Source organism: Cyclopterus lumpus, chromosome 21 (genome assembly GCF_009769545.1).
Source record: "Cyclopterus lumpus isolate fCycLum1 chromosome 21, fCycLum1.pri, whole genome shotgun sequence".
In the NCBI taxonomy this organism is placed as follows: domain Eukaryota; kingdom Metazoa; phylum Chordata; class Actinopteri; order Perciformes; family Cyclopteridae; genus Cyclopterus; species Cyclopterus lumpus.
In genome coordinates this window covers 21,095,747-21,109,933 of record NC_046986.1, presented here as the reverse complement: position 1 = coordinate 21,109,933, position 14,187 = coordinate 21,095,747, and the positions used below count along the sequence as shown (strand labels likewise).

At 40.2% G+C, this 14,187-nt stretch overlaps 1 protein-coding gene across 1 annotated transcript in view; it reads right to left on the bottom strand.

The window, feature by feature from the left end:
* Window positions 1-171: 171 nt before the first annotated feature.
* Window positions 172-14,187, bottom strand: part of cerkl (ceramide kinase-like) — a 28,920-nt gene continuing 14,904 nt past the window's right edge. The window contains exons 4-14 of the mRNA XM_034561050.1: window positions 12,456-12,587; window positions 11,559-11,622; window positions 9,219-9,349; window positions 9,036-9,110; window positions 4,816-4,993; window positions 4,302-4,349; window positions 4,054-4,073; window positions 3,842-3,950; window positions 3,611-3,707; window positions 1,108-1,304; window positions 172-633 (exon numbers count right to left, since the gene is read on the bottom strand). Of these exons, the coding sequence (XP_034416941.1) occupies window positions 555-633; window positions 1,108-1,304; window positions 3,611-3,707; window positions 3,842-3,950; window positions 4,054-4,073; window positions 4,302-4,349; window positions 4,816-4,993; window positions 9,036-9,110; window positions 9,219-9,349; window positions 11,559-11,622; window positions 12,456-12,587 (1,130 nt within the window). The 3' untranslated portion in view covers window positions 172-554. The remainder of the gene's footprint in view (window positions 634-1,107; window positions 1,305-3,610; window positions 3,708-3,841; window positions 3,951-4,053; window positions 4,074-4,301; window positions 4,350-4,815; window positions 4,994-9,035; window positions 9,111-9,218; window positions 9,350-11,558; window positions 11,623-12,455; window positions 12,588-14,187) is intronic.

Below are 14,187 nucleotides of genomic sequence, written 5' to 3'. Positions count from 1 at the left end.
AACACTTTTTTTCTATTAAAATGAAGGGTTTTCTATTTAAACAACAACATTTTCTTGTTTTTTTTTTTTTATCATCATGAATGCTGCCGTTACACTAAAAAACAGCATTATCTCACTTTAAAAAAATCTAAAAGAGTTTCTAATTAAAAAACAAACAAATAAAAACTGCTATATTAAAATATAAAAGTTACTAGACTCTCACCAACAAACAAACAAACACTATTTAAACAATAATCAATATACTCAAGACTCGGCTAATGGAAAAGAAACCTTTCCTTATAGGTTTGGATTCAATTTTTAAAAAAATTTCAATGACAGAGGATTATTTTGCTCTGCAGCAGAACCAGAAAGTGGTCATGAAAAAAACAAAATGAAAATTGTAATAAAAAAAGATATAAATAATATTAAGAGATGAGCTTGTAATTAACATAATAACATTTTATGTGAGTAAGTTCACATCGCCATGGAAACAGTAATGACCTAGAGAGGGGGCTGTTAAGTCAATGTGGTTACCATGGCGATGTGTCTTGCTCCTGAGCTTCCCCCTGCCGGAGTCAGAAGCAGCTACATGGGACGGTCGACTCGGCCTCGTCCACCTCCTCCCCGTACAGAGTGATGAGCTGCGGGTGGACCCTGAACGCAACACGTAAACACACACACACACACACACACACACACACACACACACACACACACACACACACACTTGAATGCACTTTAATAACATACAGGGATTATTTAACGTACTTATACATGTTTCCAGCCGTGGCAGTGACGCTGGTATTGCATTGTATTGAGTCTGTGTGTGAGTCACCAGGTGTCTGTTGGTCTGTCTGTCTGTCTGTCTGCCTGTCTGTCTGTCTGTCTGTCTGTCTGTCTGTCTGTCTGTCTGTCTGTCTGTTTTCACAACCGAGGAAGATACAGTTACAAAACTTTACAGGGTTGTAAGTGAGATCTAATTGAAGGTTGAGGACAGATAGTTCAAAGACCAAACAAATAATCACTTCATTAATATAGTTGTTGGTAGGTTAATTAGTAATTAAATGAATCATTAGCTTCGCCCTTAATCATAATAATATCATAATAGAATATATATATAATGCATACTTGACGAGCACTTCGTTAGCAATCTCCACCAGCTCCCCGTCGATGTTCCAGGGGAAGGCGGCTCCCTCTGATTGGATGATGGCCGAGGTTTTGGACTCGCCCTCTTCCTCACTCTCCTCCTCTGACCAGCCAATCAGGGAGCGGGGGCAAATCCTCACCGCTGACACGGCTTGAGTCTCCACGAATGAGAAGCTGAACTGCAGACAGACAATCAGACAGCAAGGAGAGAGAGCGTGAGTGAGTGAGTGAGTGAGAGAGAGTGAGTCTGTGTGTGTGTGTGTGTGTGTGTGTGTGTGTGTCCTCACAGGTTGAAGGTCAAATGAGGAGGACAGAAAAGCTCGTTATGATCCCGCTAAGCAGCTTAATTATCTGTAGGAGTGACTGGGTTTTTTCTTATCCACTGTCCTTTACGGTCTCTCCTGTAACACCATGAAGCTCCAACAGGGGGCAGCAAAGACCAACAGACAGACGGACAGAAAGACAGACTGTCTTTCTGTGCCCTGTCTCCTGTCTTTCCCCCTCATGTTTGCTCATTTTATTTGGGAATAAAGCTGATAGTAGTCTGATATAGTCTGTTTAAAAAAAAGGGTCCAGTAGTGGAATGTCAATAAGTTAATTTACTACAGTACTTAAATACAAATTCGAGGTACATGTCATTTTTATTTTCATTTCGTGCCACTTTATACTGAGGGAAATGTTGTACTTTCGACCCCACCATGTGAATTTGATAAATTAAGAACTTTAAAAATGTGATGCACTGCAAAATGAACAGGTACAATTTTAGCTTAAATGAGTGATACATTATTCAGTGACTATTTTTCATGCAAAAAAGCCGAACATCTTGTGGTTTTAGCTTCTTCATTATGTTAATTTGCTGGTTAAACAATAAATAATGTTGGACGGCGGGTCAGCCTTGACAATGCATGTGAACGTCTCATTTATCAGTTCTTGGTAATAACGATGGACATTTCTCACGGTTTTAATCCGTAATGGAAATAATCATTTGTTGCAGCCTGATATAAAATAGTAAAACATTATCTCCACCTCAACCAGTTACAACAGTAAAAAGCTGCGTAATGCCCCGTCTTGTTGTGTTTGGCTTTGAGCTGTCCGTTCCTTCACCAGGGTGGGGGCTAACAGGATGTATGTCAGCGAGTAAACAGACGGTTTACTCAGATGGATAGTGAACGCCACGCTGCCAGTATATTTAGTAAGTGGGTCAGAGTGTGATCTCACAGGCCGGGTCGAACCAGGCTAATCCACTCACTAATAACTAGTTTGTTTCTTTTTATCTCTTTGAGAGGTGGAGGCTTTAGGATGGAGATGTCAGGAGTGAGAAAACACAACCCACATTAGGGATGAGTTCAGACAGCTGGCTCCATTTTGGATCCGATCTAAACCTGGTAGCGGCATCTTGTTTTTTAGCTGACTATTGCCGGTTAGAGTGAAAAGGGTGTCTAGTTAATCTGGTGATCTCTACAGGGGGTGTCTCTATTCAGCCCAAGATTTCTGGTGAGCGAAATCCCGCTTAACACCAAACACTGTATAATTACGAGTGGACGGTGGTTTATTTATTTTTTAAGTTGAGAATAAACCAACAGAGTTGTGACTCGTCTCTAGAGAAATGGGCCACTGATCACCTCACAGCAGTGTAAACTTGCAATCACTGATTTACGGTTGAACTTGTCAGCAAATAGTTGCTTATTTACAGATCATACTGTCACGGAGCAATTAGTCGTCCGGTGTTGTAGTACTCTAAATAGGCCTCGGTCTCTTGACCACAATTTAAAAGGCCACGGTTTTGTCTCAGAATCAATTGCATTTTTATTCGCCCTTTTCTCGACAACAACTAATGGGATACCAATGAACTAGTTGCCTAAGCGTTGTCTGATTTATTTGTTGACATCAAATGCAACCAATAACTTGACTCATTTCTACTTTAAATAAGATGAATGTCAGTCAAATATTATATAATATCTCTTTTAGCTCTGCTTTGATAACTGTGTCCGTCTGCTGTGAGTATTTCTTCTGAAGATAAAGCTGTGAGAGTGGTGCGGGTCAACCAAAACCAGGGGGGGGGGGGGGGGGGCTGCAGAGTCATATGATAATTCTCTGTGAGTTCATCACTATGAGCGGCCTCTTTCACATTGTCATTTGACACACTATGCTATTGTAAAAAAGAAAAGAAAATGTATTACAGCCGCTTTAAGATTCACCCAGTTTAACATAAATTCACAACATCAGTTACTACAGCTGTTAAATAAATGCTTCAGTAACATTTAATCAACGTTTAATGTGTATGTCCTCTGCCAAGAAAAGGTGATCAGACACATCTCAGTTTTAGCCTTTAGATACTTTTGACTGTTGAAAGGTAAAACTTTGATTTATTGGATTCTGTGAGCAGATTCGATACTTGATTTTGAACCCCATCCCTAACATTGAAAGTTTCCCTTTTGTTTTGAAAGTACAGACTGAGAGGATGTTGATTGACAGCTGCTCTCACCTGTCCACTAGAGCTGCTGTATCTCTTCAGATGTTTGATGAACTCAGACCTGGAAGTGTTTCCTACTGCGATCAATGCTGCGCTGCCATTTGCCAAACTGTCACAAACAGGGGGTGGAAGAGAACGTGCAGTAGCAGAAAGGCAATGACATAAACCCGCAGCGTGGTGCGTTCAAGGTCACAACAAAGCTAACTTTAACTTTCCCGAAAGGATTAACTGCTCGTCATGTACCTGGTGTTGGGAGCCAGTCCTTGAGGTGCGTGTGGACTCAGACAGGGAATGGACATGATGCTGATGCTTAGATACAGGCCCTGATTAGTCGTCCAAGACGCCTCCCCCTCTGTAGCGACCAATCAGAGAAAAGAAAAATCTGTTACTCAAATTGGATCAACAGAGACGGAAATCTGAACCAGCTTTTTATCTCATGTCCTGATTGGTCTCACCTGACTCTGGGTCCTGGTCTCTGAGAAAAGAGATCTAATTTAGTGTTTAACATGAAAGGACAGCTGTGTTTATTCTGAAGAGAATCAGTATGACATGTATAAACAAATACACAATATTTCTCTATTAAAGTCAAACCGGACCACAACACTGTTTGAGTAAATGTGTCTGTAGCTCCACTGAGGTAGATAATCATTGTGAAACCACCCAAACCACGTTGTTTCACAATGCTAATGCATGTGTTTCTCACCCGTTTGACTTCTTCACAGGGAGAAAAGACAGCTGACAGTCCTCTGGTCTGAGGGAGACAGAGGAGAAAACAAACATGAGGACCCAGAATGAGAGCTTTGTGAGGCTGTACTCAGACACAGAGGCGCTAAAAGCTAGCAACAAGGATGGCGCCAACATGTTTACCATGTTCACCATCTTAGTTTAGCCTGTTAGCATGCACACATTTGCCAGTTGGCAAAGAGGACATGAATGTCTTGCAAAAATGTCTTGATCGGTGTCAAATACCAAATGTCATGGCAACCCATCCAATACTGGGTGACTGAAATGTGCTTTTTAATATTTTAAATTGTAGTGACATTTATTAAAATCTGAATTCAAGTCAATGAACAATTAGAATATCCAAAATCACCATTTTGTTTTAGTGGTTTTAACACATGACCTCCATATGACCTCCAACTTGGACCCTTGAAAACAACATATAACTTAACTTGTGTGTGTGTGTGTGTTCATTTGTGTGTACGTGGGTGAGTGACCTCAGCCTCGCCAGCGTCTTCACGAGTGCGTACTCTCGGCGCCGCGATGACGGCATCCACCTCTTCTTCTCGGCCCGCGCTAAGCTCTGCCCACCGAAACCGAACATGGCGGAGAAACCGAAACACACCAACTGGCCGAGAGACGAGAAGCTGCACATGTCCACCTGCTGCATGTGACCTGCAGACGGACAGAGAGGGGAGAAACATGACATTATGAATACTTATCCAGAAAACGTAGGACTCTCCACACACACACACACACACACACACACATACACACACACACACACACACACACACACAGCCTGTAAGAAGGCCAAGTGGTCGTATGGTGAGAAGCTTATTAATATTCATGAGAAGCAGAACACATATGGCTCCAGAAAGAGGTCAGGCGTGTGTGTGTGTTTGTCTTTAATATCTATAAAGCTCAGGGGAATCACATTGCAGTAGAGTGACCAGTCTCTGGTTGTTATTGCTCCAGTTTGACCAGTCTGGCTGTATATCTGTATAGTAGGGCAGCACAACTCAGAGGACATTTACAGCAGATTTACTCAGTGAATGAAGAAGATTAAAAGACAATCTGTTCCTTTTAAAGGGGACATACAATGAAATACCTTTCCAGTTCTTGTTTATATACTTCTGGGATTCCAAAGGCTTGTTCTCGCAAGGCAATCAGAGCAGGTTTAGATATTTAGAGAGAATTTTTTGTTAAATAATTCATTAGCATGTCCCTTTCAGATGCTTCTGACTTGAAATCTTGAAATTCAATTTAACATTTATTTTTCCTAAACAACAATTTGTGGCATTCTTTAGGCGTCTGACACAGGTTGTTACGTAACCGTGTTTTTATGTGGCACCTTCCCGCAGGTGTTAGGAAATGTGGATGCATTTTGTTGTGCCTTAGAACGTGCGACCTTGAGACAAAATAACATTTTATTCTTAGGTCATGGCTCTGTTCTCACTAACGCCCGTCCCTCTCTTCGTTCACTCTCTGCGCTCTCTTTCCCTCGCTCACTCTCGTTGAGCCAGAGAACAGCAACCTGAAAGCTTTCAACGCTATGAGAAGAGAAACAACGTGAAACCAATGCCGACGAAGGCCGAGATTTGTCTGAAAACAAAATTCAGCAAGTTCACGTTCTACTATGATTTCACTGTTTATTTACACACAGCCCATGAGTGCAACAGAAAACATCAAAGTAACTGAGATAAAAATGATATTTACTTCATTGACCTGATTTCACCATTAAGACCATTCAGTAACATGCTCTAAACACATACTCTCTCTCTCTCAAACACACACACACACACACACACACACAGGCGCACATGCACACAGACACACACCATGCCATCTGGCCGCATACCTGCTGTAACCTACTGAACTGCTCTCTGCCCACCTGTCTGTCTGACTGACTGCCCGTCTGTCTCTCTGGTTAGCATTTGATTTCCTCTCCATATGGCATGTTGTCTGTGTGTGTGTGTGTGTGTGTGTGTGTGCGTGTATTTGTGTGAGAGACGGACAGTCTCACAGTCAGTGTGTCAGTGAGATCAAACCTGCAGTGCTCCTTAGAAGTGTGACCAATGTTCATTTTGAAACTGCAAGTAAAACATACTGGAGAGTTTGATTTACAAAAGAAATAATTAAATATCATACTTTTCTGTTAGTTGACTGATCTTAATTGAATACATTAGCCTGTTCTGTTTTGTTATGGCTACAATCGTCACTTTAGAAATGTGCATTTTGTAACATGTTAATTACTGTGCTTTAGATATGTTGGTAGGTAGATTTCATTACGTTTTGATAGAGCCAGGCTAGCTGTTTCCCCCTGTTTCCAGTCTTTATGCTAAGCTACGCTAACTGGCTGCAGGCTATAGCTTCATACAGGAGAGACACAATGCGATGTGCTGCCCGTTGCAGTTCAGGTATGTTCCCCTCGGTTGTGTCATGAACCCATCTGAACTCACCTGTAGTCCCCTGGTGTTTGTGGGAACAGCTTCCTGCCTGGGAACTTTAACTGTTTTCTATTGTTCAGGTATTATTCTCATTTATGCCACTGAATACTCCCATCTGTCACACACACACACACACAAAACCTAACGAGCCACCACCTCACCACAACCTATCATCAAACACGGCAGCCTGTCCTGCTGCCAGCTGATTAGTCGTCAGGTTTACCTGCGAGGTGAAAGGGGCGGGCTACAGTGAGCAGAGTAGACCTGTGATTTAGAGTTAAACTGATCCTGCTGTTAGACATCTGTCTGTGTGCCGCCTCCAGAGTCTAGTCACACAGTCTGTGTGTGTTTTTCTCAAACAATCCGAGTGATCATCAGCCAATCACGGCAAAGCTAAACAAGAATTTAAGCTCCTGATTGGCTCCCTGTGCGTGGCTTGAAGTAAAGTAAATTATAACCATGATGGGGAGGTGACTTTAGACCTAGAACAGGTCAAATCCCCCAGGAGAGCACAAGTATAGATCCATAACAGGTAGAAACTAGACAGGACGATAGATCTGGAATAGGTAGAACCCACCCAGAACAATGTGACCAGAAAATACAAAACCCATCAAGGATTATTAGACTATTATTAGGACTATTAGACGATAGAACAGGTAGAACCCACCTTAGCCAATGTGACCAAAGGCTAAAGGATGAAATACTCCCATATTTTATTTATATACAGGAAATGTTGACTTTTTAGAGATACATGTACAGTAGATAAAGTAGCAACACTCTGCAGCAGTAAAATACAAAACACCAATGCAGTGGTAATCTTAATCCCAATATATCATAATTACAAAAAGAGCGTGCAGTCAAGTGATGAGTCAAGTGGCATATTAATATATAGATTGTTATATAGATTTCATTTTTTCCCGAGCTATAAGTCATATGAATCTTGCAACCATTCAGCAAAGCATTAAAACCCCTCTTTAACACACAAGTTGTTCCTAAATTGTTCTAATATTGTAGAAATTGAATACTGGTGGATTTAAAATATTTCTGAAAAAACCTGCAGTCTTAATTTTGCAACCTGTTTTCAATAATGAAGAAGTCCTTTCAATGTAGACACACGTGGGGTCGCTATTCTGGGGTCAAACCTATTGTGGTGACCTCTAACCTTCAATTTGTGACCACTTCCTCCCCATCTACATTGCAGCACTGCTGCAGGATCACAGCATCATTGACGCTTTTGGGAGAAACTAAAGTCGACAAGATGTTCTGGTTAAAGCTCAGCTAGAAACTAGAAGCAAACCCAAAGCCAGAGGGCATGGGGGACATTTTCAAAACCGAGACTGGTTCAATAATCAATATACTAATGAGGTTTGTTACTCACAGACCCAGTCTAGGCAGTCCCAAACTGCATTTACTTGATTTCATGTAAACAGTGTGAATTGAAATGTGTGGGTGAAAGCGGGAACATCATGTACTTGTATCCTAACTTCAAACATCTCCTCTCCTCGTCTAACCCCAACCATCCCAGGCCCTTAATGTATTTCATCATTGAAATGAATGAATTCACAAAAAACAACAACAACAATTCATGATTAAGCCAGCAGCCAAAATGTTGAAACAGCGCCACCAGCCCAATGGCATTTTGTTGCGGCTGAAAACGGTACTGCATCTATAACGTTTGGGACGTTCAATGTTTGTGATTAACTGAAGGATGTTGTACCTACTGACGTAGAACAGGTGGAACCTACCTGGAAGGACTTTTCCCACCTAACAAAAAAATGACCTTCAAAAAGTGCCTAAAAGAAATTCTAATTGCGTTTTGTACGAGTGTTGTGTATTAGTGTTCTTTTTTTTCTTCTGGTTTTAACAGTTATATCTACATTGATAGTTGTTTCTCATTGCTTAGGAAATACCACAGAGGTATAATCCAACATCCCTGAACAAACACAAGCCATGCTTACTTTCACACGCACACACACACACACACACACACACACACACACACACACACACACACACACACACACACAATTACATTATCTTTCTTTTCTTTCTTTCTTTCTTTTTCTTTTGTTGTCTATCTTATGCATATTTCATGTTATGTTTGTAATTTTGTAAAATATTTTAATATTATATAGGTGGAGGCATTAAATAAGCCCAGTTGGCTTTTTGCCTCTTCCTGCACAGTGATATTCATGTATCTATATTATGTTCGTTTATTTTTTAATTGCTTTAATTGTGCAAATGAATAGGCCTAAACCTAAACCTACCCAGGACGATGTGCAGGGCTGCAGTGACTGGATCTCTGACTCCATGAACAGAACAGGAAACCACGTCTGTAGAGCCTGAGACGACAGACAGAAAGACAGTTTTCTAACATAGATAAATGTGTTTCTGCACAATGTTGCCCACAGTGTTTGGATCTATATATGAAGATGTGTCCTCTCTCTCACCAGCAGGAATGATTCCAAGTGGCAGCACTGGTTTCACTGGTTTCTCTGGAGAATCAGCATCCAGCTGAGCTCTGAGGACCAGAGCGTGACACAGCTCCGCCACCGACCCATCCCCACCAACACACACCACCCTGACAGACAGGTGGACAGCCAGGTAGAGTCAAACTAATTATTTCTGTCTCACTCATCCATTAAGTCCAATGTTTTGGACTTTTAGGGTGAAGTTGAAGACATTTTTGAGTGTTCCTAACTTTGGATGGCGAACAGATAATCCATTGGTAGGGAACACTCAGAAAAGTGCTTTATGTTTGTCCTTTTTAACAGGTATATCCTCAAGCTCATGGTCATCCAGGGGCATGGCTTCTCCATAGGAGCATAGCACTCAAGCTTCAATACTTTTTTGGTCCCGACCAAAATGTTCCAAGATTCTGGAACTATTTGTCACATTTGTAATCTTTTTTACTTAAACATCGCAATCTAAATAAAATGAGGCTGTTTTTTATTTAGAGAAAAAGACAACATTTAACATTTGAAATACTTGGCTTCTTTATATATATATATATATATATATATATATATATATATATATATATATATATATATATATATATATAGTTTAAAAAAACATGTTCATATTTCTTAAAGTAAGTTATCAATAAAGTATTGTTAAGGCATCTGTGCTCAAACTAAAACTGGATTAGTAAGGATGCTGTAAGGATACCCAGCCATAACAATCAAAAACTTTGAGACAGACCAAAACATAGATAGGAAGACGGAAACTCATTTGAACATAAATAATTATAGAAGGCTAAATGTTTTCATCTTCTTCAACCAGAAGTTAAAGAAATTGCACTAGCAGTGAAAGAAAAATAGATTGAAATATATCAATATAAACTGAAATATGTACTGTTCTGGAGTTGAAAAGCATCTATAACTGTTGGGACTGTAGCTACCCTTAATGTCATGTCTGCTGATATTTCGGTGAATTGTGGGAGTTTACTGTATATATATCTATAGATATAGATATAGTTTTTGTATTACTGTAAAACTAATTATTATTATTATCATTAGTAGTATAGAGGTAAGATAAAATAAGAATAAGAATTTCTTCACTGTTTTGACAGATTGGTCCATGTTTTCAGGAGCTCATTAAAAAGCGAGAAGGCTCATCTTCAGAGTTCGTGTTTCCAGTAAATGTAAAGTAAACAGACTCCGCCCCCGCCCCCTCCTCCTGTGTATGGGATTACCTGAAGCTCCGGTCGCCACGGTGACAGACAGCCTAATTGGCAAATGTAGGTTTCAACCAAATCCTCACCAGAGCAGCCACACACGCACATGCACACACACACACACACACACACACACACAAACACACACACACACACACACACACACACACACACACACACACACACACACACACACACACACAGCAGCAGCAGCTAGTTTAGCAACGCTGAGCTAATCTGCTCTAAGCACATTAAGCTTTATGAGGGCTGAGCACAAAAGCTGCTTTTACAAACACACACACACACACACATAGAGTGACCATCATAGATAGTGAAGATGAGAGTTTGATCAGTGTTTTTGTACTTGTATTTTTATTTCATCAGTGAGGTTAGCTCAGTTAGCAGTCGCAGTTTGACCTCACCTGTCTGCATGCGTATCAGTGTGTGTCAGTGTGTGTTTGTGTGTCAGTATCTGTTTGTGTACGTAATCATTGTGGGTCAGTGGGTTTTGGTCAGCCTCTGACCGTAAACTGCTGTTTAATTATCTGGTTCAGTTCAGACTGCTGTGGAAGAATGATGTCACAGTTTGATTGTAAAATGTTACCTTGCACTTAAACGCAAACGCTGGAATTTAATCTTACAATTCAAACTTAATTTACATAGAAAATACAGCAACCCCAGAACAAGTTGTTATTTAAGATATAGTGTTACATTTAGTAAACACAGGTTAGTCCTCCTAAAAGTATTTTCTCTTGCATTATTGAAGTGTAATTGTAATTGTTTGACATTACAAACAATAACGCATACTTCTCTGTCCTGCTAGTTTAGATAAACCAGACAGGGTTATGTAAGAATGAGATATGCCATGACTAACTAGCTCTACACTGAAATTCAAGAATGGTATTTATTTTACCTCTTCTACATAGATATTCAGCTGGTGGGGATCCTGACTTTTAGACTGTTAGCTTTGTGGAAGAATATCAGAATATCAGTATAAATAGCCTTTTATGCATACACAATGCAACAAATGTAATTATTAAAACGGTGTCATATTCACAGCCAAGTAATCAATTTAAAATCACAGGAGAGAGACAGACAAGGGACAACTAACCCATCATATTCATCCAGCTTGCATTCCTTCATCACTGAGAGAGCATGACCTTTCCTTTCTGTCACTGGAGAAAGAGAGACAGACAGAGAGACAGGCAGACAGACAGGGGGAGAGAGAGAGACAGGGAAACAGATGGAGAGACATTGAGATGGACAGAGATAGAATGTTCATATATGTGTGTGGTCACAAGTACACACAGGCATGTGTTCGATGGCTGCCAAAAAAAAAGTGGGACAACGGATATCACACCATCTGCTTAGAGGAGGACTGGAGGAGATATGAGGACAAGGAGAGGAAAGGAGAGGGGAGGAAACCAGGATGAAAAGAGGAGAGAGGAGGAAATAAGAAGAAAGGAAGAGATAAATAGAGGAAACAAAAAGGTGAGAAGAGTAGAGTAAAGGAAAAGAGAGGAGAAAAGAAGTGAAGATAAAACAATAAAAGAAGGGGATAAGGAAAGGAAACAAGAGAGGAGAGGAGAGGAGAGAAGCAGGTTGTCTCCCTGTCATAACAGATGGACTAGGCTCCACCCCTGTATCAGGTTACTTAGCGACCAGAGACTGCCATTAACTCTGACCTTTGGACCTCCTCCACACACACACACCTCACACACACACACACACACACACACACACACACACACACACACACACACACACACACACAGAGATTTAACATTGTCTTCTCTAATATCAATAAAGAAGGAGGGACTTTAAAAATATTAAAACCACTGCAACAGCTCTGCTGCACATACACATATTTGTATGAGAATACACAGAACGTGTGACATAATTACATATAATAATAATAATAATAATAATAATAATAATAATAATAATAGTTCACTATTTTTCTTCATAAAGATGATCAGCAGATGAATAAACACGTAGGTGGACTGACCAGTGATGTGAGTGCGGACGTCCGCCATCTTGAAGAGTGGAGCCACATGTTCTCTGTAGATGTGGACGGCCTCCTTCTTGTGGCTGCTGGGGTTGATGAAAACCTTTAGATACCTGGGACGAATGCTGGACTCTACACACACACGCACACACACACACACACACACACACACACACACACACACACACACACACACACACACACTCACACACACACACACACATACACACACACACACATACACACACACACACACACACACATACACACACACACACACACACATACACACTCGCACACAAGAGAGTCACAATACGATGTTATCACGGTAATTTAAGTAACGATACAATATTATTGCTATTTTAGACATTTTGCAATATTATTATTCCCATATTAAATAAATTAATGTTTTTGTATTAATAAAACAAATTGTGGTATTAGTAATTTTAATAATGTGTTATAAGCTTCTTAGAGCTTGTGTTAGGGCTAGAAGTTAAACAGGTCATAATTTCCTCGCCTTTGTTGATTTGAAAACATCTCCTTAAAAAGACTGGATTTATTAAAGTTTCTCACACAAACTACATTTTTCATTATATATGATAACCTTATCATTTTCTTTCGTTTCACATGACTCCCTGGTCATTTTCTATCCAAAATGCTCCCATTATTTCTTCTTGTTTCTTGTTTTTATTATATTTTTATTCTGTCTATGTTTATTGTTATACACTTTTCACGTACCTGGCAATAGACACTTCTGATTCAGATTTTGATTTATTGCACCTTTTGACAGATAAAAGGCGGGAGTGTTGGTTCCCTCAGAAATGTTTAAAGCAGCGCTTTAGGTGAGTGGCAATATTTTCTAAAACACATCAAAACAAGCTGGTGATTTCACCGCACGCGCAGATGTGTCAATGCCATATAGACTGTATATAACAACGTCAATGCAGGAAACATGACAACATGGATGTCATAGCTTCTTTAATTCTTTAATATAAATAGCCAAATCGGCTAATCCCCACATTCCAAATTGCAATGTTAGTAGTTATATATATAATATATAATAAAAGAGCGATAGTTGCTGAACTAAGATGGTGAATATCGTATACCTGCTAAACACCCCTATGCTAGCATTATCAGTGTTAGCATGCTGATGTTAGCATTCAGCTCACATCACAGAAGTGTCTAAGTACAGCGTCATAGCGCAATTAGCACGGCAAGACTCCTAGCATGTGTCTGAGAAATGGAAAAAGGATTAAAGGATGAGAAAGATGTCAGAATTTCTAGCTTCTCAAATGTGAAGATTTGTTACTTTTTATTATTTTACATCACGCATTATCTTGCGGTTTTGGATTGTTGTTTTGTCTCCTTTTTTGTCAAAGACCCCACTGGCAAACGTCTGGATGTTTGATGAGTTGTAGATTGTGCTCAAGGAGATTAGACACCTGTACACTGCACTAACGCTGCAGAAGCCTGTTTGATGCAAAATATCCAGCATATCGTTTCCAATCCCAACACCGGTAGACGGCATGAGCGTGCATGTGTGCGGTCACATGGTGTTGTCTCCAAACTACAGTCACAAACACACACCCCTTACCCCCTGTACAGCTCATCATTAGGCAGATTTAGAGGCCGCATTATAAATCCCCGTAGACCAGCGCAGATCAATACACACACACACACACACACACACACACACACACACATACACACTCGCACACAAGAGAGTCACAAT